A 27,928-nucleotide genomic window follows, 5' to 3' on the forward strand; every position below is an offset into this window, starting at 1 on the left:
GCAAAGGGCAGTATCTTCAGAAATGAGTTTTTGAGATACAGTAGAAGACCGTTATAACGCACACCTTGGGACCAGAGCTTTTGCGTTATACAGGTTTTGGCGTTATACAGGTCATTTCACAAATTTTGAAACTAATATTCAGAGTATATATATATTAGCACTTCAGAATTAGTTCTATCTGCAATGAGTATTAAAATACTAATTATACAACTAATCATTCACAAAGAAATATGCTTTACAATTAAAATAAAGTGAATTATCTTGCACTTCTGCCAGCTTCATAGTTTGCATTACAGCTGCATTTTCAAGAGCCATCTGATATTTTCTCTTTATTGTGAATATTAATTTTCATTTAAAAGCTTTAAATTAAGCTGAAAAGATGAAAAACTGTTTCAAAATTTAATTTTCCTAATAATTTTTATGTTAGCAAGGCAAAACAAAGGGATTTTTAAACTTAAAAACCTATTGTTTACTTCTGAAAAGTTGTGAGGTTTATAGAGAATTGCGTTAACTAACAATAGTGAAATGTTGGAGCTTGACGTCTTTTTTGTGCTTTATTTTCAGTGGAAACTAAACAAGCAAGATTGTGCAGTAAAGCTAAAGTACAATAGATTACAAAAGTGAAAAAAAAAAAAAGAAGCATTTGCAGATACTGCCCTTTACCTTCTGACAGAATAATTCTTGCAGTTACAGAATTGTTCTTGTAATTTTTCAAATTTAAAGCATGCTTAGTACAGTTCCACACATCATTTCATCTGTTACATACATAAGATAGGCTTTCTTTGTCTAGTTTCCTCTTGGAAACTTATTTAGAGTGTAAGGGGTCTAATTTATCTGCCCTTATTTTATTTTGTGGATGTGGTTTTATTCACTTCATATTCAGGGGGAATTTCCTACTCTTCCCAATGTTTTTGCTCTAACTAAATTTTCCCCTACTACTTTAAACCAGTCATCCAACTTTATCTTCTTCTGCCAGAATAAAAATTGTAACTCCTGGTTTAACTCGCTATTGTTTTTCTTTAAAAAAAATTAAGAAAATAGTCAACATGAAAAAAGAACAGAGATAATAAATGCAATTATAGAATTCACAAATGTTCACACATTAAATTGGGAAAGTACTAGATAAAAATGAAAAAAAAAAAAATGCATTTTTCAGTTTTATTAACTATGCATACATATTGCTTTTAAATGAGAAGTAACAGTTTGTGTAAATACTGCTTACTGGAATGGAAAAGTTCAAAAGTGAAACTTTGATTTTTATTACCTTTAGACCCATTTAAAGAGAAGTCCTAATGTTTAATTTTGGAGATAGAAAAGTTCAATTGTCTGAGAGAAATTTTGGAAAATTAGCAAGGGAAATATTTTTTTTTTAATGAGGAATATTGTGAAAGGCCTGTGTGTGCAAATATGTTTTGAAATATTTGTTTTTATTTAAAAATATCTGTTAAATGGTTCATCTAAAATTTATCTTCCTTGATTAATCTTTTTACCCTCTAAAATACGTGTAATAGATATAGAATTTTTTTCAGCAATAGGCAAATGTTGTGCATTTACTGGTTTGAAATAATTGTTGATTTATTCTACCTATATAAAATAAAAATGTGAGATAATATGCACATGTGTTGCAGTGTTCACAATCTTGTACTTGTGCTTAGAGTACTGATAATTTGTTTCATAAGTTTTTGGTTCTATGTTTTTTTTTTAGGTCAATTAAACCTTTTTTTTGTTTTCAAATTACCAGTTTTTGGCAACTTTTTTAAACTTGGGTTGAATGAAGTAGATCATATTTGAAAATGCAGTTAACAATGCTTTTGTTCAAAAAGAAAAAAGGTTCATTATCTATTATTAGAAATTATTTACTTCATGTTTTTAATATTTTGAAGTACATTAATGATATGAATGTTGTATGTGGGTCCATTGACGTCTGTGCAGTTGAAAACTTTTTCTTGTCAAAATATTCAAACTATGTCCATATGAAGGGAAATGCAATTTTTACTTTTATTCAATTTAGTTCGTTTTTTTTTCTTTTTAGTCATAGCTTTGCGAAACTACAATCCAAATTTCTGTTGTCAAAATTAATCATTTTATAAGCAACTTGTCACAGGCAATTTTCCTATAAAGCTCCAATTTTGCTTAATTTTCCATTAGACAGCTGTTCTCTAAAAACATATCAAAACTTACAATATTTTTTTTTTTAAACTCATTACTCCCATTGCTTCGTTATCATATCTTTTATGGCTGGATGTCATTTAAACCCTGTTTAAATAAATAAAACTCAGAAAATTAAAAAAAAAATTCATTTAAGTTTTTTAAATCCGTTTAGTCGTACAATTGCTAATATACTTATAATTATGCATGCACAGGCACATTTATAATCAATAATAAGTTTAATAACTTAGCAAAAATTTTTTCAAAGAAAATGATTTTTGTTTTTTTTCCCCCTAATGCAATAGCGTCAGAGTCCTAAGACAGTAAGCAATGATACAAATGCTTCAGCCGCCAAAACTGGAAGAAAATCTCCTGGTGTTGCTAGTAATGGCAGTAACGGTAGTTTAGAGCGTGACAAGAAACGGGTATGGCATTTTCTTACAATTATTTTTATTCGAAAGCAATAAAAATGAATTCTTAACGTAAAACAGTGATGATTACATTTAAAAAAAAATTGAATTTTATAAAAAAAAAAAAATTGCTAACATTTTTTCTCCCTAATGCTTATTTTGTTTTATTCATATTTTGTGTTTCATGGGCACATGTAATTTATAACATTGTTTCAATCCTTCAAAAGAAACCTTTTTTATGCAGTTAAAATTTTATTGTAAAAAATAGTTTTGAAATTCTCTGCCCTGAATGGCCAGTTGATTTGAAAACCTACAAGTTTGAAGATATGGCTTGGCCCTCTAGTTAATAACTCTTTGCAAACTTTTCAAAATCTGTTGCAACTGTATTTATCCTTTTTTAATTCCTGCCACCTCTCTCTCTCTCTTTCTTTTACTGTCTTAGGCTAGTAAAATACCAATAATTTTAAAAATGGATAATTTTTTATACTACATCTCGTAAAGAGCATGAATCTTAAAAAAATTTCATTTTGACCCATTACCTAATTGGGCTATTCAGGGAACAATAAGTTTTTGTGAAATGCCTTATTGACAAAATAAAAAAATAAATAAAGCTTGAATGGTGTTCAGTGGGACTGAATTCGGCAAAGTTTTGGATGTCAAAAACTGATATTGGTCCTGTGGTTTTTGCTGACCAATATGAACTAAAGTGTAGAATACTGTCCTAACTTGTTTCATAAACAGGTATGAAAGTTTTTTGCAACCTAGTGACTGTTCAAAAAATACATGTTATAAGTGCATAAATTAACAACAACTTGTAGTTTTGGGGGTTTCAAGATATCTCTTTTTTTCGCTGCAGAAAAGTGAGCTAATAGATGTAAGATATTTGACAAAGGCTTTTGGCAGATGACATTACATCCATAAGCTCACTTTTCTGAATTTGAAAAATGGATTCCTTGAGATCCTGATGTATTTGGCTGATATTTGTTGCAAATTTCTGTACATATGATAATGTTTTTATCGCTGTTAATTATTTCATACATTAGCATTCCCATTATTGCTTTATTTTTAATATTGCTTTATTCATTTAGCTTTTTTTTTTTTTTTTTCAAGTTACTTAGTCATTCTAATAGTCATAGTGATAGGTCATTATTCATTATTTTGGAAGTCTAAGCATTTGTATTTTATTTTATTCCCTAGCATTAGCATTTGATTCTTTGTACTTTGAATTGTAATTACGCGTATTAAAAAATTAATAAGTAGATTCCAAATTAAAATATTATATTTTGGATGTATTTAATACTACAAGACTTTTTATGTGATATACAGTCGGACCCCGATTTAACGAATTCAATGGGACCGAAACTAATATACGTTAAATCAGGGTTATTCGTAATATCGGGATGTGAAAAAAAAATTTTAAAAACTGCACTTACCTTATCTATAACCCCTAATAAGCAACTACGCAAAAATATTCATAATTAGAATGTGTACACTTTTTATTCCGCTTTCCACGACTTATTACACTCTAGTTATGTTAAATTTTGAACTACTGAGTGATAGATGTTTGACAATTTCCTTGGTACTTGACTCGAAATAGTAGTTCTCTTTCGACTTTATGAAGAGACGAAAATACTGTGCCATTTTCAGCCTTCTGCATATGTTTTTAGTTTCCGGGCCATGTAAAGCATTTGAAAAAGTAAGTTTTAATGGGAGTTTCATTATTGCTTTCTGCATCATAATCAATATTCATTGGTTGCCCCCTCGTCCGTCAAAAATTGTTAATTCCAAGACTAGTCTTTTTCTGCTTCTGACAATATGGATATAATATTTAGTAAACAATCCAATATTTCTGAACTCAAATTCAAAAAAAAAAATTTAATGCTAAACTAATTTGTTAATTCAGTGTATATTATTCGGTAAATAGGGAGATTTGCCTTCATTTTAGTCGGGGAAAAAAGAAGAATTCGCTAAATCGTGAAATTCGTTAAAAAGAGGGTCCGACGGTATATAAAACAGTTTTCTATAGGAAAGTGGAATATGGGACTGCTTTCTAAAGAATTTTAAACAGTTTAATAGCTGCACATTAATTTATAATTTTTGTTTTTGGCAATATTTTTATCAGACGTTAATCTCCCTTTTTTTCATATCCTTACTTTTATTTATATTTTTACTTGGAATGTATGCTAAGAATGAGTGAAATATTGCACGAGTTTCTTTCCACTTTTTCCACAATTAATAAATGGTAAATTAAATCAAAAGTTGAATTGTATGATATTTTTACTGAATTTTCTTTTCAGTGCTGTGCTCTAAAAAAAAATTTTTTTTTTAACTAGAAAGTTGTAAATTTTTGCATAAACAAAAATGATGCAGCAAAAAAGTGGTTTGTTGATACCATCATAAAGTATAAAAGCTTGGTAATATAAAATTTCAAAACATTTCATGCGAAAAGCAAAGTGTTAGAAATGTTTCTAGCTCATGATGATAAATTAAAATTTCAGTTATCATTTTACTATATGGTTGTTTGACATTGAGGGGAGTTTTTTCCTAAGTGTTAGATGTGTAAATAAGTGTATTTTAATATTTAAGCTAACCATTGTTAAAAATGTAATGAGTTATATGATTTGCAAATGTTATTTTAGTTTATTTTCAAAAAGACAATGCCTTAAAAATTTAGTTATAAAACATTGTGTTAAAAGCCATTATTTATCTCATTCACTGAAAAAAAAAGAAAAAGAATTTTTCTAAAGAAAACATGCATAATAGTATTTTTTATGAGCATTCAAGCTCTAATCGTTACATTGATATATTGATGTAATACTGATTTTTAAATAATTAAGAAAGCATTTGCAAAAGTTCCATCAGCAAATTGGATTGTTTTATTGCTTTCAAATGAGAGCAGTAAAACAATCCAATAATTCATAATCAACTGTAGTTAATGCTGATTATGTTAAGTTAAGGTTTTTCTTGCTAAAATTTCCGGATTCGTCCGGAGCTGCATCTTAATGTTTGATAAATTAGTCCAGCCAGCAGTGTTCTTTTCAACTGTTGTCTTTATTTTTTTTCAATTACGGAAGTACATTAGGCTGTCATTCTAAAGAGAGAAAAGATGAGCTATTTTGTTAGTAATTTAAACAAAATTTCAGTAGTTGTACTAATATATTGCATTTGCATAGAAGCAGACTCAAGATACACCTTTAAAGACAAAGAAACGAATCAAAGAAGAAAAAACATCACCTGAGGATGCTGATGAAGAAAAGTCAGGAAGTTTGAAAAAGAAAAGCCGTTCTGATAGCCCATCTGAATCTGTTTGTACTGAAAGCAGTGTTTCAAATGAAGATGCTGCTCCGGATAATGAAGCGCCAAGCTCACCTAGTCCCAGTGCAAGTCCTACACCAAGTCCTGCACCTCTCTTACCTCAGCTACCTACTGCAACTGAGCCTGAACCTGAAATGTTAGTAATTTGGATTATATATTTTTATGGAAGACTTTTTCTTTGATTAAAAAAAAATGTTCTTAGAATTATAAACTTTTTTCTTTATCAAATATAATTATGTAGTTGTCGTTGTAAAAGAAAAAAATCTTTTTTGTAATTTAAAAATTCTTGAATTTCTACAAAAAAAAAAAAAAGAATGAAAGAAAAAAAAAAAGGGGAAACTTTTGTGTGGAAAGTTTCTATTCAAATGTAAGTTAAGGCTAAAGATATTCAACAGTATCCTATGAGAATAACATTAAATTTATTTTTTGGCTGCAATACTTTTTCTCAAGTTACCTTTTTGTATATAAATCCTTTAAACATATTTTAACCAATTAGTTGTTACCATCTTAGCAGTATAATCTAGGACTTCTTTTTATGCTCAACTATAGTTGAAACATCAAATGGCTGGAGTGCAAATTATCATTATGTGTTTTAATTTCTTGTACATCATGTTTGTGGGACAATTTGAACACTATTCAAATTAAAAACCAATAGATTTTTTTTTTAAATAAGAATAAACTTTCTAATACTTAATTCATAGTACATGTATATGTTCAAAATGTTTCTGTTGGATATCATTCCATATGATATTGACTGTTTAGGGACTAAACAGTATTAAGCTTGTAAAAACGAAACTGAAAAGTGACATAAGTATGGTTTTTTTTTTTTTTTTTTTTTTGTGTGTGTTGCAATAGTATACATTCAAATCTGAACTTATTGATGTGTTTAAAAATTGTTAAAATTTACACCTATTTCTATTTCAACAGACCTGCTGAACCTGCTGCTGAAAATGTTCAAGAAGTTGATGTAAATATAACTATTAAAGAAGAATATATTCCACCTGAAGTTTCTGAACCAGTAATTTGTCCTGTTGAAATTAAGCAAGAAGTAATAACTAATGATATTGAGGAAACGCCTGAAAATGTTGAAATTAAGGAACAACATCCAGAGCCTCTTGAAATGGTTGATAAAATCAAAGAAGAAGTAATAGGAGCATCATACACCCCATCACCTGTGCCGTCACCCATTAGCTATCATCCGCCTGTTGAAGAACCGGCAGCAGTTATTGAGGAATCGCGTCCTGATCCCGCTCAATATCCATCTCCAAACGTAGAGGTTCCGATAGAGGAAAAACCAACAATTCCAAATCCTTCACAGTATCTGGCACCTTCCCCCCAAAGCATCAAAATGGAGCCAGTAGATGTTGCATCTTCATCTCCTCCCCCTCCCATGCATGAACCAGTTCATCATCCACATGTGTATGCACCTTCGCTCCCAACACAGTCCCAAGCTCATTTTTCGAACAGTATATCCATGTCCATGACAAACAGCTCCGTAACTGGATCTATATCTGCATCATCTTCCATATCTCTCTCCTATCATAATCACTCTAAAATGCCTTACAGTGGACACTCCACACTAATAGCTACCTCACACTCACAGTCATCCATGTCCGCCTTCAACTACAGACCTTTCTCACCCCAGTATCCATATGCTCCAGCGTTGCCTCCATTTCCCCATATGCCTCCACAGCCGATAAAGCACAAATATAACTCCGATACTCCCTCTCACTCTCCCAGTAACACTCATACTCCTCCTCCAACCTCATCTCCCTACAGCTCTGCCCCACTTGCACTGCCACAACCCTACCGTGAATCACCCCCTCCAACCAAGTCTCATGATCACAATAACGAAAGCTCCTCTTCCTTCTCTCGTACGACACAATCATCCTCGAGCTCCATGCAGTCTCCTCCTGTTACTTCCCATTCTTCTGTGACTCATCAATCTTCATCTCGTAGCTCATCAAAATCACCACTGTCGTATTCTGTTCAAAATCAAAACTCTCTGAACCAGAAGTCCATGCCTCAGCCTGCACATCAAAGCTCCCACTACCCTCAAGTAGGAATGGGCCAACAAGCACCTGCTAAGTCAAGTAGTCATTCTCACCAGCTACCAAGACCACATCCTTTGTCTCAGATGCATTCTTCAACAGGGTTGCCTACACCATCGCAGCATTTGCCTCCTACGACATATGTTGCAAATCTTCCGCCACAGGTTCCCTTGTCTCAAAATCAGATGCATGCATCTGCTGAACGACAAGAGTCTGAAAAATGTTCCGTTATTCAAGAACCTGTGACTATTGAAGAAGAACCAGAGACTCATTTTCCTTTCAGAGGTCCTAGTCCTGAGCCTAGAGTTGAAGATGTTGAATGTCACCGAAGCCTTTCTGCAATGTGAGTAAAAAATAAACTCATTTGATTCTCAAAAGCGAAATTAAATCCTTATTATTTTTATTTATTTATTTTATTTATTTATTTTTTTCAATACAAGATGTTGCGGTGACTTTTTAAACTTAACACATATGCAATGAGTAGCATATACATAGAGATTTGAGACTATTGCCCCCTCCAAATTTAAGGAATTTTAGTTTTTTGACTCACTGCCAAAAGGGACTAAAACTTGCCATAGCCCCTTCCGAAATTTTTCCTGGTTATGCCACTGTGCAATATAAATTTAAATTTGTTAAAGTGTCATATGAGGCAGTGAGAAGCAAAGGGATGTAAGTGGACATTTTCAAATTTTAAGTCAAATGCTTTTAAAGATAACATCCTAGGTAAGCTTTCATTGAAATTTTTTTCTAAATCATGTTATACAGCAGAAACTACCAGGGCTAATAGTACCTTATCTTGCCTCAAGACAGAAGAGAGTTTCACCTACCATGTGTACTGGCTATCTCCAAATTTTTAATTTTGCCACTTACATCCCTTTGCATCTCACTGCCTCATATGTAGTATAATTTGCAGCAATATCATTGGGTTTTAGGATATCAAGATTAAGCTGGGTTCAAAAGTTCTTTGGCATAAAAGCTAAAATTGGGGGAAAAGTGTTAACAAAATGCTAAAATGTTACACATGCTCATATCTTTGTATGTGCCTCAGTGTACTTCACCTGATTTGCTTAAATAAAGCTGTTTCTTAACTGTTAAAATAAATATATAATTAAAGGGCCATGGGGAAGAATGATCATCGTCTTTGACTCAATAATTTCAAGTATTGCATTTTTAAGATTTGAAGTCCATTAGTCTTGCACATTAGCGTCAAACTTTTTCTTGTTATAACTCAGTGACTATGATTATTTCTGACCATAATGATATTCTAGTTGAAAACTATTTAATAATCTAACAGTTCCCACAGAAATCTGATTTCCTCAACAACAAAAAAAAAAGACTACGATCATTCTTCCCTGTGGCCCTTCAATTGTTAAAAATATCTCAAAATATCAAATCTTATTAAGGAAATTATTGATAGGTAAGAAAATAATTATTAAAAATCAATTTCTATAAGAAATTTGTGAGAAAGTTAGTCATTTTATTTGTGTATGCAATATATTCATTGAGGGTGGTTTATTTTCATTAGTGCTAAATGAAATGAAATGTAAGTGAACTGACATGTTCTGTTATTGATGTCTATACCATTTTTTTGAATATTTAATCTATAAGTAAAAGCTCTCATTACAAAGTTTTGATAGTCATGCATTAAAGCAATTAAAATGTAAGTCTTTCTTTACAGAAATAAACTGACTTAAATATTCCTCTTAAGTTCATGATTTTAGCTACATTTAGTTTAATTTTATCTTGATGATTAGTTTTATTCATCATACTGTTAGCAATGAAATAGTTTTAGTTTCTTAATTTTCATTTAAAATATTCTTAAAGTCTTTAGGTTTTGTTTAAAAAAAAAAAACATGAGCAGAAACCCTGTTGGACTTTACTTTAAATCTGCTTCTTTATTTTTCAGTTATTATGTAATTTTTATTTACTTATGAAAAAATTACTAAATTAGTTACCCCCCCCCCCTTTTTTTACATAATAAACATTTAAATTTTGTTTGTCTCCAGATTTCTTCGCCATTGGAACAGAGGGGAGTTTAATTCATGTGCAAGAACAGATTTGACTTTTAAACCTGTACCAGAATCTAGCTTATCAAGAAAAAGGGAAGAACGTGCCAGGAAAGCGGCAGAAAAAGAAAGAGAGGAAACAAAAGCTGTAAGAATTAAAAATATTTTTTAAAGTTTTGTAGTATATATTGGATTGTCTGAGGAGTAGATATGTAATTTTTTTTCTTAGACAAGAATTTGAGAAGCAAAATGACGCAAAGTAATTAAAAGTACTAATGAAAAAGACAAAAAGCTACATAAAATCATAAAGACTACATCTGCTGGGCACGTTGGACCAGTCTCAATTATTTTAATACTATTAATATTTTTTATTTTATTTTATGACCAACAAAAAGCTCATACGGTCGTATGGATCCTATAATGAAATCACATGGTACAGTTATATTGAACAAATTTTATTCCAGAAAGTGTTATTTCAGTAGTCCTGAGTAATTTTCCGAAAACTAACTTTATATTTTGTGAATGGTTTTCATCAAGATTGCAGGGGAAAAATTGAATTTCTTTCTTAAATTAAGTTCCTTTAGTTCAATATAATTGGTGATTTTTTCATTTTTTGTCAAAAAGAAAAAAAATTATTACATCACTTTTTCAGACCAAGAAGGTAAGGTAGGTTGGTCCACTCTTTGTGGGGCACGTTTGGCCGGACCAACCTACCCCACATAATTTAAAAACTTTTTTTTCTCTTAAATCAAAATAATTATAACTATTCTATGATTTTTCTTTTGATTTTTTAAAAAATAATTGTGTAATAATGGTGAATGCTTATTGCTGTTTTTAAGTAAAGATGATTTATCAAAAAATCAATTTAATATGTTATATTGATCTTTAAACTTAATATTTTTCACTCTATACACAACAGAGAATAAGGTAGTTACAAAGTTTAATAGTATTTATCACTAAAATTATAACAAATGTTGTTTCAGTTATGCAGTCTTATGTGCCCCACCAGGCAGACCAACGTGTTGGTCTACTTTACAAGGTTCTGTTAAAAAATTAATGTAAAGAAAGTTTACCAATTCAGCACTTCCAAAAAAATCTGTGGTGTTGAGAAGTGTTTACTGAAACTTATTGTAGAAAATCAAACAAATCATTAAATTTTTTGATGAGATAAAAAATAAGTAAAAAAGGGGACCAACTTGCCCCACCTCTCCTTCACCAGTTGTGTACATATACTTCGGTGCGCTTCCCACCACCCCACAAGGTTGCTATGTACCCCTCTAGACCTAACAATTAAAGTTCATTTCTGCTTCTTTTTCATTGTGTCATCTTACAAATGATGACTATTGATAATGATGATAAAATAAAACATTGAATCAATGCAATGTTACTGAGTGGTAAATTGCTGAAATATCGAACTACCACTAATCAACAACTTGTGATCCTCAAAAGAGGATGAGATGTTTATGCCAGCTTCATAGTTGGATTTCTCATTAACTCAAAATTCATATGATACCTTGCATAAGCGTCTTTGAAATGTTTAGAAAAAATCCCTTTGTTCAAACGATTCATCATTGGTGTTGAGAAGTTTAATCATTTCAAATGGTCTTGGTTGGGTGTGATGATCCACTTCAAATATTATGGAATGCAATTAATTCTTCAAAGCAAGAATGTTCTCACACTGATGATCAGAAATGAAGCTTATCCATAGCTATCTCAAAATTCCTTTTTCTTTTTTTTTTTTTAAGTGATGAATCCAGGAATTTTTCTTAGAAAACTGTTAAATATGTTAATTAACATGCAAATTGGCAAGGCCAGCTAGACGGTAAGTCAGCTGAGTCATAAATTAGGTGCCCTGCTTGAAATTAGAATAGTGTGGATTGTAGAGGGAGAGGTTATGGGAATATTAAATGGACGTAGGGCCGGTCTTGGCTCTTGGTGGCCTTGCAAATTGATCATTATTAAAGATTCACATTATTGCTTTAAATAATGCAGTATAAAATGTAATATTAATGCTTATTCTCCTTCATTGGCTATCTAGAATGTTTCTATGTTATGAAAAGTGCTAAAAAAATGTTTTGACCTAAGTTGCAGAATATGAATAATAAATTAAAATTCCTATTTTAAAGGATAGGGAAACAAGATTTTTTAGACCCTTTTTAACCATTCACCTGTTTTGTCATAATTCCACTTGCATGTTGTAGCATATTTAAAATTTTTGTGACCTAGGTTAGTTTCCACCTTTGGTGGTATCTTGAAGGTGTGCTTTTCAAACTTCTGCCCATGAAACCAAGTAGTCAATTTAGAAGATAGGGTTCTTAAGGTCAATTGAGCAGGAGGCAAAGGGTCTCCTCATTTGAAAGCATTATGTTCAGTCTTGTCTAATTTTATTTTGATTGAAAGAGTTACATTGCAGCTTGATGTTTTCTGTTATTTCTACAGTTATTCGATTTTTCATTTACTCTTTTTAAGCGGCTGGGCTCTACCCCAGATAGCAAACCTGGTTCAAGTTCTCAAGGAGATGGACATCACCTTAGTCCATTCGACAGACATGTTCCGAGAAATGGACCAGATACTCCTGCTCTGAGACAACTGAGTGAATATGCTCGCCCTCATGCTGCTGCCTTTCCTCCTGGTTATGCTAGGGCGCCTCAAGCGGGACCGCTTGGGGTCCTCCCTCATGGAATTGATCCCATTCTGCACTACCAGTTGACATCAGGCATGTATGGAGCAGCTGCTAGGGAAAGGTACATTTATAGATTTTTGTTTAATTGTCATTGAAATCATCTGAAATGTTCATTTGTGTGTGTGTGTGTGTTTTTTTTTTTTAGAATCTCTCACTAGTCAAATATTGAATGCATCAAGTAACAAAGAAATTGATGATGTGGTATAGTTAAAATCGAGTAATGAAAGCAACGCGTCAAATAAAACATATATATTAATGATCTAATGTTATGTGAAATTCATCTGCATGTTCCAGGGATTCAAGATTTTACTGTATTTAAAGTCTTGATCTGCATCAGTCAATTTAAACTTATATCAGAATAAGGCAGTTTTTTTTTTTTTTTTTCTCCCCGTGTTTTGTTAAAACTATTAAACTAAAATTGGAGAAAAGGCAAATTTTTAATATTGTCCTTAAAGTTTCCAACATTTTGCACTATCTATAACTTAGTACCTAACTTTGTGCCTTGGTTCTTGTTCTATATGTCTCTGCTAAGAAATTTTTACACCCCCCCCCCTTTTTGAGGAAGATAGCATTAAAGAACAAATAATTGTCTCTTGGAGAAATGTTTTTTTAGTAGGGCAAAATTATTTAACTCCTCTCTGAAAATTTGCTTTTTTTTCTCACCAGAGTATAATTGCTGGTGGGATCATTTTCAGAACCATGTAATGTCCTGAGATTTTGTTTATGATGACTTAATTTTCACTTTGCTGTCCCTTAAACCATTTTTGCTCATATCAATTGAATTTTGAATAAGTCATTTCAATCTTGTGAAGTAATTATTAGATTCATTGAATTGTATTAAATTTCATTAACTGTTGCCTTATACATATAGATTTATTTCAGCAGTTTTGAATGTATTTTTAATTCAGAACATTTTTTAGCTTCAGAAAACATCTATTTCTTTATGAATCTAACTACTGATTTCTCTTTGTAATTATAGTTATAGACTTGAAATGGAAATGGAGAAGCGAGAGCGTGACATGCACTTTGATAAATTAAAAGCTGAATATGAAATGAAAGCAGCTAGGACTTACGATCATCCTCATTGGATAGAACTTCAACGCCGCTACGGAGGATTACAAGGTGGACCATCTGTCGGTCTTGCTCCTGCTCATGCGGGAATGAACCACGGGCCGTTTGCTCTTTATTCAGCTGCGGAACGCGAAAGACTAGGCATCCCGCAAAGTGTACCTGTATCGGAAGCTGCAGCAATCGATCGAATGAATGCCGAAAGGGCACACTCTGAACGCTTGATGTTAGGAACAGATCCACTGCTCCGCTTGCAGATGGCTGGACTAGCACCTGAACTCCATACACATGCTCATACTCATGCTCATGCGCACACACACCTACATTTGCATCCACATGATGCTGTGTCGGCTGCTGCAGCGGCTGCAGCTGCTATGGGAGTTCCGCCCCATCCTGGAATGGAACCTGGTGTGCATCCTTCTTCAGGATCTCATCCGCTGTTACCACCTACTGGGTATCCTTCGGGAGGGCCACGCCCTGGAATTGTTCCTCGAGCTGAGCTTCTTCATCCAGCTGCATCAGGAATGCTGAGACCACCCTATGATGAACAGTTTGCTCATCAGGTAAAAATCCTAATAGTATTAGATAAATAAATACCTGAAAAGTAAAGTAAGACAAGACATCGTCATCATCTGCTCTCAAGTCTGTACAATCTATTCCTTCAAATGTTAAATGCTCTGTTAGTCCATCTATCGCTAATTGTGCTAGATTTTATGCTTTAGCCAAGGTTACCCTTTCGGGCCTATTGTTTCCAATATTGGTATGGCTTCGTTTAAACTTGCAAAATATGTAGTCTCTTTGCTTTCTCCTCTTAGGAGTCACAATTTATTTACTATTAAAAATTCGCTTGATTTTGTTAAAAAAATTTCATAGTTTCGTTACAAATAACTCTTTTATAGCTTCTTTTGATATTAACTCTGTTTACAAACGTTCCCATCGAGGGTTCATTGTTATGCCGTCATAGAAGACTTTCTGAATTTCATTTTACCTTTACAGAAATTAAATATTTAATTTTCCTTACTCATACCTGCCTCAAGCAATGTTCTTTTGTTTTTAATGGGATGTTTTATATTGTGTTAGATGGTCTAGCTATGGGGACGGATGCCTTTTCATCCATAAGCTTATTTCTTTTGCATTGAAAAAGGCGTTCCTTGTAACGCTGAAACACGTGCCTGCAATAATCTGCTATTATTGCTTTTTGATGTTTTTTTTTTACTCCCCTAATAACATTTCTGACTTCCTGTTGGCAATATTTAATATTCTGTAAAACTTTATACTTGCTATTTGTGTATAAATGCAAGTTATGAATGTGTTGCCCGGGAACTAAATTTTGAATTAGTGCTTTGTAGCAGCTATTACATTCTGCTGCTGATTGAGTACACTGATTGAAATATACCTAGTTGAACTTAAAAATTTTATTATTTTATTTTTTTACGTAATTTTTCCTTTTTTACCTAAATTAGGGGGTTTGCATAACCCATGCTAGTTGCAGTTCATGCATGGAATTATGTCTAGAATATACATTAGAATAATTTCATTTCTTTGTCTATTTAATACATGCATAGTATGTAAAAGCACATTAGCTGAGCTTTAAAAAAAAAAAAAATAGAAGCTAATATTAATAATAAGGTAAGACAGATTCTTTCATTCTTTATCATGATACTTCTAACTATTTCTGACAGATTATATATATATATATATATATATATATATATATATATATATATATATATATATATATATATATATATATATATATATATATATATATATCTATATATATAAAAATGGAGTTTGGTAAATTTGTTCCCTAAGATCTCAGAAACTACCCGGCAGATTTGGCTGAAACTTTTACCGTTTGTTCTTTTTGGTACTGGGGAGGTTTGTAGACTAGTTCGAAAAAAATCCAATTGATAGTTCCTTTTTTATTCTAATTTGTCCAAATTTTCGCATAAATGCCCCAATATGACGGTGAAAAAATACGTGCACATATTAAAGTTATGTGTCCATCGAAAGCGCTTATTTTTCTGCTGAAGATGGCATTTGTTAGAAAGTTCTAAGTTGTATGAAAAACGAGTTATGAGCTTTTTTTGTTCCATGTTCGAAGGCTTTCCTCAACCCAATTCATTATTTAGTGTATCATCTCAACTCCCAGTTCATAAGAATTGTTGAATGTTTTTGTGTTTCGTCTGACTGTTTGAGGCTTTTCTCAAGTCAAACATGAAAGTAACGTTTTTTCCCCAAGATTGGCTAATAATAACTAGATTTGGTTGATTATTTTCCATTTAAACGGAACTTTAGTGTAATTAATGGGTTTTTTAATTATTATTTGTGCTGATTGGATTTTTTAATCATTATCCAATCTAACAGCAGAAAACTCGCCAAAATTTATTCAGAAAGATTTCAATAGCGGATGCATTTGGCAGTTTTTTTAGTCAAAGACTTCGCGGTTTTTGAAGTCAAAGACTACGTAATAAAGTTTGTCAGCTTTCACCATCTAAACAAAATATCGTCAATCAAAGAATCTTTAAAAACTTTTTTTACTAGAAAATAATCTAGCAACTAAATTAGGCAAATTCATAAACAGCACAAAAACTTCCACTAATGTGACTTTGTGCACAAATTCAAACCATCGCCAAATTTTACTACTTATTTTGGAAACATTTCAGATGAAATTGTTTAGCGCCATTTTATGGTGACCAAAAGTATCTTAGCATATGGCGACATTATCTCTTTAACAAAAATTAGTAACATACCGTTTTACAAAGTAAAGAGGGGGAGCATTATCCAAGGCATCCCAAAACGATTCCCGCAAATTCGGTAACATTTTAAATCGCACCAAGAACCCACAATAATTGAAAATTTCCAAAATAACTAAAGCAAGTTTAAGGGTATCACGGGCGCGCGGCTACATTTTTTAAACAGTTCGTTCTTCAATAGCCATACAGAGAAGGTAAGACTCCATGTAAACAAAAAATAAGTATTAACTGATAAATCTTTTTAAACATGTGAAGTTTAATTTCATATTTCGGAAATTCTTCAAATTTGTAAACGCTTAAATTTCGTGTTTTCATTTCTAAATGAATAATATTTTTCTCTTTTTACTTACTGCTACTTTAGTTTTATGAGTAAGAGAGAAGCTAGATTTTAAATCACGTCAAAAAAGTGTGTTTTAAGTTCTTTCACTTAAAACAGAAAACAAATGCAAGTAACGATTGTTTCTCATAGTTATTGCTAACGCAGGCAACGCCGGGTATTTTTGCTAGTATATATATATATATATATACAAAGGATTAAGCAAACAGAATTACAAATATTAAACAAATTATAAATAACAAATGATGATAAAAAGGAAAAATGCAAACAGCTATTAAGTAGGAATAGAAAAAGAGTGAATCCAGAGCTCATCAGCCGTGGAGGATTCATTAATTATGGTCAAAAGACCAAAATTTTAACTATAAACTAGAAGAGAATGCTTAAGCTCCAGTACATGTAATATAGAGTAACAATGGGCAAACGCACCACTTGCTAAGCTAAAAACAATAAACTAGAGCTCAAACCTAAATCTAAAAGCAGGGGGTTTCGCCTCGACTAATTAGGAAAACAAGTTCCGATAATTAGCCTTCCACGGGACAGTACCTGCCAATAACAAAATTGTCTTACCTTGAAATCCGCGTAAACAAATCCAATCCATTGTTCAACCTGATAAAAAAGCCAATCCATTTGTCAACAAAACATTAAAAAGATAAAAACATATCCGGAAATCGGTCCATAGACATACCGAGTCGCCTGTTTCGCACGTGTAAAATTCATCCACCACAGTGATTCATAAAAAAATGGTTTGTCACGGTTGTATCATACATTTACACAGTTAAACAGTTTCAAAAGAAGCGAAATGTTCATCGAAGGCTATACTTAAGCAGATGTTTTCAACTAGATTTTTAGGGAAGTTATTATTAAAAAGTAAGTTTTTGAGTACTGAAATTTCTTGCTTAAATGCAGAAATGGTATTGCAAATTCTTTTAATTCTGATAGCTTGCGAAACAATAATGCCAATAAAAACCTTTTTACTTAGGCAGGAGGAAAAATCTTATAAACTGTTAACTGTGAAATTGAATTCACGTCTTTTATCATAGATTGTAGTGGAACAATTTGAGTCAATTTGTATGTTGATATCCAAGAAATTAAAGCTATTATGATTAGAATTGGTCTTTTTGAGCGTTAATGAACTATGATAAATAGTTTTGCTGAGTTCAGAAAAATTAGGAAAATTTATACACAAAAGGTCATCAATGTATCTGCAACAAAGAGGTGTAGAGGAAGGATTGTCAATTAAATATTTTCGTTCATAATATAAAAGAAAAAGGTTGGCTAATGTAGAGCTAAAATTAGCTCCCATTGCTATGCCATTAATTTGAAGATGTTTTCTTCAAATTGAGCCGGGAGAGTAATTTCCACTCGCGGAAGTACTAAAGTATTTCTTCTGAAAATGTGAAGTTAGCATTTCAATGATTTGCACTAATAATTAGCAAAAATTTTTAATAAGAATAAATAAAAACAAAAAAATTTGTTTTAATTTAAGCTAAAAGCTGTACATGTTAATTATCAATAATCGATTACATATATTTCTGAAATAAAAAACTTATTATTAAAAAAAAAAAAAATTCTCATTCAGCTTTTTTCTCTTTTGTTTGTTTGTAGCACTTACAAAATGAAATTCAACCATTGTACATCCTAAATAAGAAATAGAATTTTCTCTTGCAATGCATTTAATATTAATCACTATAGAATAAATATTTCTTGACACTATTTTAGCTTTAGTTCTTTCAGGGCTGATTACATTCATGTAAACAAATGAACAAAAAGCAAATTCCAAAGTTCTCTTGTTATACTGGGAGAACAATTTAGATTTTATACATGATTAGGGTTTAAAACTTATTGTGAAAACAATTTCCGACTACTTTTTTTTTTTTTGAGAACACCTTCACATTCATTAGTTTCATTTCTCATATGAGGCACCCAGAAGCAAAGGAATGTAAGTACTAAAGTTACAATTTTGGAGATAACTAGTACAAGTAGTTGATGGGACTCTCATCAATTCGGGGGCAAGAGATGGTTTTACTTGCCCTGATAGGTGTTGCTGAACAGCATAATGTGGAAAAATACTTCAATGAAAGCGTACCTAAGGTTTGAACTTAGCACATGCTTTGCTCAAAACTTTGAAAGGTTCACTTATATCCCTTTGCTTCTCACTGCCTCTTCAACCTTGAAAGTATTTTCTTTCATAAAGTGGCAGCTCTTTTTTTTTTTATATATATAGCTTATAACGGTAAAAATATAATCATTTTGAAAACTGACTGATATCAGTGTGAGAAATTGGTTTATTGTTTTCAAAAAGAAGTCCTAATCAAATATTTGAAATTAACATTAATTTATTGTCAGCGCTTTTCCTTGAAAATTTTATTTTTTGCAATTATCATGACTAATCTGTGTTGATTGTTAGTGCAAAATAATTTTAAGATTTCGATTTCAGCGTCATGCTTCATTCAAAATGTTTGCATTACCTGTTGGTTTTTATGTGACACATGTTTCTGAGTTTTGTTTATTTATTTATTCATTCTTTTTTTTTTTTTTTGAAAAAAACAAGTTGCAAAATAAACTGAATTTTATAAATTTTCAGATTTCTGCTCAGATTCATCAAGAACAGATACAACGTCAAATTCTAATGGAAAGAGAGAGGTATGCACACATGGGGGGACCAATGCCACATCCATCACCTTTAATTTCCCAACATGAAGAGTTTCTTAGGTACGTTATTTTTTATTTTGGTAGACAATGCCAAAGTAGGTAGAGTTCCTGCCTATTGCGTGCACTAGTGAATACACATTTATGTTTCTTATGCATGTCTAGACTGTTATAAATATGACTTACACTTCTCCCAGAAGGTAAATTCTGGCTGCACTCGTGAATACATGTATATGTGCATTGAGATACACAGTAGGCGCCGCTTACTGTGATCACGGTTAATAGTACCATTCGCTTAATGTTATCAGAATCACTTAGTCCCGGAACACTTCTATATTAACACATGTTTAAAAAAAGTCGGATATTGTAATCAGTGTCTTCGTTTATCGTTATCACTTATTCATCAACATTCAATTTTTTTTCCCATTTTTGGTCCTCAACAGAAATACAAAGGCAAGCATTGACAAGACTTACTTTCTGTGTGGTATTTTGTAGGTTTCAATAGCAATGCTATCTTTTTCTAGGAGTGGAACTACAGGAAGTTGGTTCTCAGTCACCACCGACTCCCCCAAGATGTCTTTTGTTTGCATATGAAAAAATTCATTGCAAAGATTCATTAATGTCATTGAAAGATGGTTTTTTGATCAGGAGTCATATTTTATTTCACCAATTAGTATGCCTTAAACAATTGCATATTTTAATTTTCTCTTTTATAATTCGGATATTCCAATTTTACTAATTTATAATTTAAAACTGTGTTTTGTTGAATCATTAATTGTAATTCGCAGTTGCAAAAACTAATGTTTCTTAATTTGAAAGAATCATTATTTTGTGTCGCCAGGATTCTTTTTGGTTATTGTTAACTAATTGTATATGTCCCAAATTGATCACATTGAGCGGCGCCTACTGTAGTTTCAATGCTTCATAGGGTATTCTGACTCCCCCACCCCCATCTACTTCGCCAGTGATTGAGTCCAGTGGGCTACAGTATTTTATTTCGTAATGTCTTGAATTTGTTTTTTGCCACCTCAGACCAGAGGACCAACAATTATTTCAAACTAAATGTATGTACAGTACACAGGGTTCGTACGGGTCATGGAAATCCTGGAAAGTTAATTAAAAAAAAAATTAACAAATTTCAGACCTGGAAAAGTCATGGAAAACAAATATTTTCATTAAAAGTCATGGAAATTTATTTAAAGTCATGGAAAAATGTTTTGGGCAGTAAAAAAGTTACAATAACTAAAAGAGCGCTGGAAATATTGAATGATTTAGTAATATTGGCATATAAATTGAACGCTCTCAAAATCAAATCCGAGTTTTGGAATTCAATTTCATCCTCTTCTGTAACAACCGCTCGCCTTTTTTTTTAAATGTGATTTTACTGCTAGGGCATCATTAATTTAAAATTCACCATTATTTTCAGCACTTCTTTTATTATATGTATAGATTCTGTAGTAGTGGACATGCACGTTCTTGATTTTGCCACTCCCCCTCAAAAAGTGTAATTCAATTGCATCCCAGTTCGTTTCAATTACTTGTAAAAAATTCATTGTTAAATTTATCAGAGTTTAGCTCAATATTTTGAAGGATTTAGAAAATGAAGATTTTAGTCAAGCAATAGAACATAGAAATAGGGGAATTCTAATACTCTAAAACAGAGGTGCCCAACATACAGCTGGCAAAACGGATCCTTGTGGCCAGCTGAAATATATCTGGTTTGGAAAAATGAATTTACTAAAAGCGTGACTTTACTTTAATAAACAAATATACTGTCAAGTAATGGGTGATTAGATGCACTATTGACACATAGCTGCCAAGTGCTCCGTTTTCCCCGGAGTTTCTCCGATTTTTATTGCGCACTCCGAAAATCCGATTTTTTCCAAAAAACTCCCTTTTTTTGACTTTGCTTGTGCACTTTTCGATTTTTGAGGAAAAAGAAGAAATTTCCCTATCCTCGAAGGCAGGAATTGTGCACAAACTCAACAAAAGAGAAGACAATTTGATGCTTTGGAAGCTTAGTGTCAGAATAAACACTGAGGGGGATCGTCGGTCGGAGATCGTCGTTTTTTCAATGAGCATTTCAGCTACGTGTAAAACGTAGCCGCCATGTTTGGTCATTCACAAGATGGAAGTTAGCAGACGATACTTAAGCACCTTCGTTTTCAAAGACAAAGCAGAATTGGGTGTTTCTTTTAACTACAAAATAATGAAAATAAGCAAAATGTTTTTTTTTTTTTTTGGTTATTTTAAATAATTTTATTGAGAAATATGAAAACAGTTATACTATTTAAAATTTCATTTTATCTTTATTGCGTTGGACACGAATGTGCTAAAAACTCGCAATTAAATTGTAGTTTCATGGGGATTTTTTATTTTTAAATTATTTTCATGCAATAAATTCAAAATTTTATATCTGAATTTTTGATTTAGTCGCCATATTTGATCATTTGCGAGATTTTAGTACACAAGACTCTTAAGTGGCCAAGTTTTCAAAATCTCAATTAGATGTTTATTGCAATGCAAACTATTGAAAATAATGCAAAATGGGCTTTTTTTTTGGAAAATTTTAAAATTTTTTTTTGAAAATGCAAAATTTTTTCTTCAGAATATTATTTTATCCTCATTGGTTTAGACTCTAATGTGCTAAAAACTCGCTATTTTGTCTAAATTTTAGTTTTTTTAAGGGTCATTAATTATTTATAATTACTTTTACTGCAACAAACTCAAAAATCTATCGTCTTAAATTTTTCGCATTGTTGCCATGTTTTGTCATTTGCAACATGGAAGTAGACAAGACTATTAATAGCCTAAGTTCCCGAAAACAGAATTAGTTGTTTTTCTCAATGCCAACTATTAAAAATAACAAAAGGCAAAAAGTTATGTTTTTTTTTAAAATAATTTTCTTGAAGGGGAAATTTAATCTATTTGATCCTCATTGCCCTGTAGGCTTTGCTATAAGCTGAAACTATTTCATCTGAATTGAAGGTTCCTGCTGACTTCTCATTTATTTATTATTATTGTTTTTTTTTTTTTTTTAAATAAATCAGAAACCTATTTTAACTTAAATTTTCCATGTGCAAAAAAAGTATTGAATCTCTCTGTAAATCCTATTCATCTTTTTTTTTTTTAATGGAAGTTGTAAAAACTGCCTCCCCTCTCCAGTTTGTATTTCAAAACTTGGCAACATTGGTGGCCACTAAGTTTTTGGAGTCTAGTGGCCACTGCCACTTACAAAATTTCAGAGTCTTGACCTTTACTATGAAGTTGCTTTACTTCCAAGTATAAGAAATAATTGTTTTTTAATCTTCAATATGTTCTTATGCAATGCGTTTTCAATACATGTTGGATATGTATAAACGCATATTTTTAAATAAGATTGCAGTTTTATTAAATCAAACAGTAATCATGTCTTTTTTTTAACTTTTCAATATGTATCTATGTAATGTTGCTTTTTTAATGTAAAATAATTTGGTTTTAAACTTGGTTGTAGTTTTGTTGAAAATCTAACATGAAAATTCAGAAAAGCATTGTAAAAGTGCTTAGAATTTATGGAAACTTATGGTACAGAAAGAAGGTTTAGCGCAGGCCACGATTTCATGCTCCTATTTTAACCCACAGTGCTCCTATTTTTTCCCTTTAGTGCTCCTATTTTTTGTATCTTGAGGTTGGCAGCTATGTATGACACCAAAGGGCAATGTTTTTATGAATTGAATTTATTATTGGAAACTTACTAATGACATATTCAATTTTTGTAACATTCATTACTATTCGGCCCTATTTATTAAATATTTAGTAGACATTTGAACATCAATGTATTGCATTCATTATATTTTTACTTTACTTGAATTTATATGATAGACGAATAAGAATAATTTATTAGTTTCTGCAGTGTGTACTGATATTTTTAGAGTCACAAGTAAGTGCTCTCATGAGGTAGTGGCATTCACGTAAAAGTTTTTCTAAAGCCCATTTCCAAAAATTGGCAAGTTAAATGGTTCTACATTCTTCGTATAATATCATCATGAAAATTTTTATGAAGTCATGAAAAAGTCTTGGAAAAGTCATGGATATTTTTTGTTCAAATTGAGTATGAACCCTGAGTACAGAACCCGGGTTTATCCAGGACATGTTTTTGTGGTTGGATAGTTGTTGAATGTTGCTTTTGCATGGAATTAACATCAATAGGAATTTGCTTTTTAAGTTCCTGGAGCCTTTTTTCAATCTTTTGTTTAACAATATTTAGATTCTACAATATCAACTACAGTAGACCCTCATTTTACGCGGTTTCGATTATACACGGTTTAAGATTTGACACCTTTATTTTATTTTACACGGATGAGTTTCAGTTTTACGTGGATGCAGCAAGGTAAAATTTTTCCTTCTTTCAAAATCCAAACTCCTAAAGATTGCAGATTACGCCTAATCAACTACATTTTGGCATGCTTATAATCGAGCTTGGGCCACTGGAGACATTTTATGCAGTTGGTTCCAGAGCTCTTTCCAGAAGTAAAGTTATTAAACTCACACAGTTTAGAACTCCCTGGAAGAAGAGCTTTTAGAAGTGACCAACGAGGATACCGACTTCGGTGACACAACCAAAAACGTTCAGATTGAAAATCTTGAGCCATTCCTAGACAACTGAAATGATCTTTCTAATTTGTTAATGAAAGAAGATTCTATCATGGAAATAACGCAAGTGGTCATGGATGCGTTAAAGCTTTGCAAAGAATTACAGAAAAAAATTCTTAATGACTGCCAAAAGACTATCATAGCCAGCTCTTCTTTTTAAACAGGATATGAAATTAATTTATGTTTTCTTTATGCATGTTGTGCATAAAAGTCGATATAAGTACACGTTAAAATTATTATATAATTAGTCATCACTAAAATGAAGTATTTTGTTATCTACAGAACCAAACCCCTATTTTAACACTAGTATTAGGTCTCAATTTATGCGGCATTTCTCTGGAACGTAACCCCCGCTTAAAACAAGGGTCTACTGTATCTCAAAAATTCATGAAACCGATATTAGTTTTCAATTGAAATAAAATAGGGAAAATGTCTGTTTTTTTGGAGTGTCTTTTTCAAGTTTCATCCGGGAAAACATTTTGGAAATTTTGCCCAGTGTGTAAAATGACTCTCCAATTTGAAAGTTCGCTTTTGTACTGAATTTCCCGAATTATACGCAAGTAATGCAGTATTTATAAAGAAACTGTTCACATTCTTTTTGTACAGTAGACCATCATTTTACTCTGGTTTATTTTGCTCAGATTTGATTATAAATGGTTTTAAGATTTGATGACCTTATTTTGTTTTATGCTTATGGGGTTTTGATTTATACAGGTGCTGCATTTTAAACAAATTTTTCCCCTCTCCCAAAATTCAAACTCCTGAGATTACTGATCATATATAAATAACTGCATTTTGGTGTGCTAATAAATATGCTTGGGCCACTGGAGACATTTTTTGCGATTGATTCCAGCAGTAAAGTTTTTTAAACTTACACAATTCAGAGCTCCCTGTAAAAAGAGCTTTTAGAAGTGACAAAGGAGGACGTAACCAGCGAGCATGGCTGCCACACTTCCGTCCAAGGGACGGAATTCCGTCTTTTCAAAAATTTCGGCCATCGGATTTTTTTTTCCATGTTCAAAATGATTTTTATAGATGAAACAAATCTTTACTTTTGAATCTCTCACTCTCAAAAAAGGTCTTATTCTTCTGAGGACAAAAAACTGGCTCATCTGCTAAAGTTAAAAAGATAAGCTGTTTTTTTTTCTCTCAAAAAATAATTAAATAAGTCACTCAATCTGTTGATTTTAACCATTCTTATCTTAATCTGGAAAATTTTATTAAAGTTTTTATCACAATGCATCTTATAGCCAAGAATCTCATACCTGAATTTTTTTTTAATAACTATTTTTTTGTATGAAATACAAACTACTATTTGTGTAACATGAACTATAAAATCTGAAGCTTTTTTTCTGCAGTAGCAAATAGTAAGTTTTTTTATTGTAATTTATTATTAAGTTTTTTTTTCTGCTTTTACCTCCTAAAAATCTTGGACAATGATATGTTATTTTTTTATTTAGGTTTTAATTTTTACTTAATCTTACAATTTGGTTTTACTAAATAGTTACAGCATCAAAAATTAGCATTATATATGTCTAAAACATCAAACAAACTAAGCGCTAACATTTTGGTGTCGCGAAATGGAGCCACGCGCTTTTCAGTCCTGGCCAATTTTTAGAGTGGCACCCATGCCAGCGAGGATACCGACATTGATGACACACAACCAGAAACCTTCACATTGAAAATTTAGAGCCACTCCTTGATAATGACAAATGAGGCAGTGAGAAGCAAAGGGATATAAGTGGACATTTTCAAGTTTTGAGTAAAACGCGTTTGAGGATAACATCCTACGTAGGCTTTCATTGAATTTTTTTTCAAAATTGTGCTGTACAGCAGCACCTACTAGGACTACTAGTACTATCTCTGGCCCCAAGACAGAGGAGAGGTTCACCTACCATTTGTACTGGTTATCTCCAAATTTTTAATTTTGCCACTTGCATCTCTTTGCTTCTCACTACTTCAATTGTAAACCAAAATCGGAGAAAGATTGCAGCACGATTACATCAAAACCCTAATATGCATGACATGTGGCATCAAAGAAACGCTAAAATAAGTTGAAATGTCTTTGTTTTCAACAAGTAGTGAACAAAAAAAAATAATAATTTTGAATAAAATGTTTTTTTTTTTAAAAAAACTTAAATTGTGAGAGAAAATTTTTTTTAAGTCCAAGTGTTTTTTCAAAATCTACAAGTGGAAAAGTTTCAATTCTTATGCATTGCTACTTTAACCAATTTTGGTTACTTTGAAAATATTATTACTTAAACTTAATTTTGAATGAAGCGGGTAACCTGGAATTTTTTAAAAAATAACCTGGAAAAGTCGGGGAATTTTTTTTTTTAACGACAAGTGCATGAACCCTGATTTTTCTGATTTGTTAGTGAAGGAAAGTCCTGTCATGGAAGTGACGCGAGTTAATAATGGATGCGTTAATGCCCTACAGAGAACTACAGAGTAAGAAGAATAAAAACTAAGTTTGTTCGTGTTTCCTTTATGCACCTTGTGCATATGTATCGAAATAAGTACAAATTAAACGTATTGCATATTGATCTGCCTTTAAATGGAGGGGAGTATTTTATTAACCCACATGTTTCAACACTATTATTAAGTCTTAATTTGCACTGCATTTTTGTGGAACGTAACCCCTGTGTTAAACGAGGATCTACTGTATTTGGAAAAAATGCTCACTTTCTCAAAAATTGCCGAATATTTTTTAGACGAGCTGATGTGTGCATCACATGACTTCCTTTTACTCCAATTTAATGTCATTTCCCTATTATTGCCACTTTTAATGTGATTCAATAGTTTACTCTCTAAATATCACCAACAGTGGCCAAATTGAAACCAGATTTTTTTTAAAAAATCGCCAAATTTGTCGCCAAGTTGGCAACAAAACTTTGCGTTATGTTGCCAAGTGGCCGCCAAATTATAACACCGCTTGAGTTAACATCAAAATTAACAATGATTTCCCCCCAAAAAGGGGCAAAAGACTCCTTTAGAAACACGGGAATGCAACCAAAAGGGGAGGTGCACAACTAGACCCCACTAGGAGTCAAAATACCAAATTTAAACTTTCTTGGATGTACCGTTCTTGAGTTATGCGACATACATACGTACATACAGACTTCACGAGAAAACTCTTTGTAATTAACTCGGGAATTTTCAAAATGGATATTTCGCATGTCTATACGTTCTTAGACTCTTATCCACGAGTGGTCGAGTCGGAAAAAAAAAACTCGACATTCATTCGAGGGTGAGTAAAATGGAAATTAAGGTTCGTTTTTGAGTGAAAATTTTTTCGCGAATACAATTCCTTTTTTGTAAAAGGAAGTAAAAATAACGGGTGAATCGTGCAAAAAAGTTCCCAATTTTCTGGATCCTTGGTAGAAGATTCTGTACTGTATATACGTAACATTTTATGTATATTTTATTTATATTACCTATATATAAATTTATATTTATCCCCTAATATATTTAGCAGCACGCTCTTTGGCTGTTTAAAAAACTCTTTCTTCAAATTATTTTCTTTCCCCATCTAGACAACAACAGCAAAGAGAACGAGAAATGAAACTTCGATCACTTGAAGAAGCAGCCAGAGGAGGCAGACCACCAATGAACTAGGAACCAATAAATTTCTCATTGAGAGAAATTGTAAATATTAATCAAAGCATAATTCTGGAAAAACATATGTAATTTATACATTCATAATGTATGCATATATATATATATATATATAGGTGTGTATGTATAGATATATACATACATATATATATATAACACAAACTTTCTAGCTAGTCTTATCTATATTTTAGTGCTTTGGTTTTCCACAAGTATGCATGCATAGTTATGTATATTGTGTATATATTGATATAT

General features: G+C 31.9%; 1 protein-coding gene across 1 annotated transcript in view; it reads left to right on the top strand.

Annotated features, from left to right (window-relative positions):
* LOC129220405 (arginine-glutamic acid dipeptide repeats protein-like) overlaps positions 1–27,728 on the top strand; it is a 40,605-nt gene extending 12,877 nt beyond the window's left edge. The window contains exons 8-15 of the mRNA XM_054854822.1: positions 2,454–2,573; positions 5,732–6,009; positions 6,801–8,267; positions 9,931–10,078; positions 12,400–12,674; positions 13,593–14,244; positions 19,362–19,489; positions 27,595–27,728. Coding sequence (XP_054710797.1) covers positions 2,454–2,573; positions 5,732–6,009; positions 6,801–8,267; positions 9,931–10,078; positions 12,400–12,674; positions 13,593–14,244; positions 19,362–19,489; positions 27,595–27,676 — 3,150 coding nt within the window. The 3' untranslated portion in view covers positions 27,677–27,728. The remainder of the gene's footprint in view (positions 1–2,453; positions 2,574–5,731; positions 6,010–6,800; positions 8,268–9,930; positions 10,079–12,399; positions 12,675–13,592; positions 14,245–19,361; positions 19,490–27,594) is intronic.
* The last annotated feature ends 200 nt before the right edge of the window (positions 27,729–27,928 follow it).

This window comes from Uloborus diversus, chromosome 4 (assembly GCF_026930045.1).
Source record: "Uloborus diversus isolate 005 chromosome 4, Udiv.v.3.1, whole genome shotgun sequence".
Lineage (NCBI taxonomy): Eukaryota > Metazoa > Arthropoda > Arachnida > Araneae > Uloboridae > Uloborus > Uloborus diversus.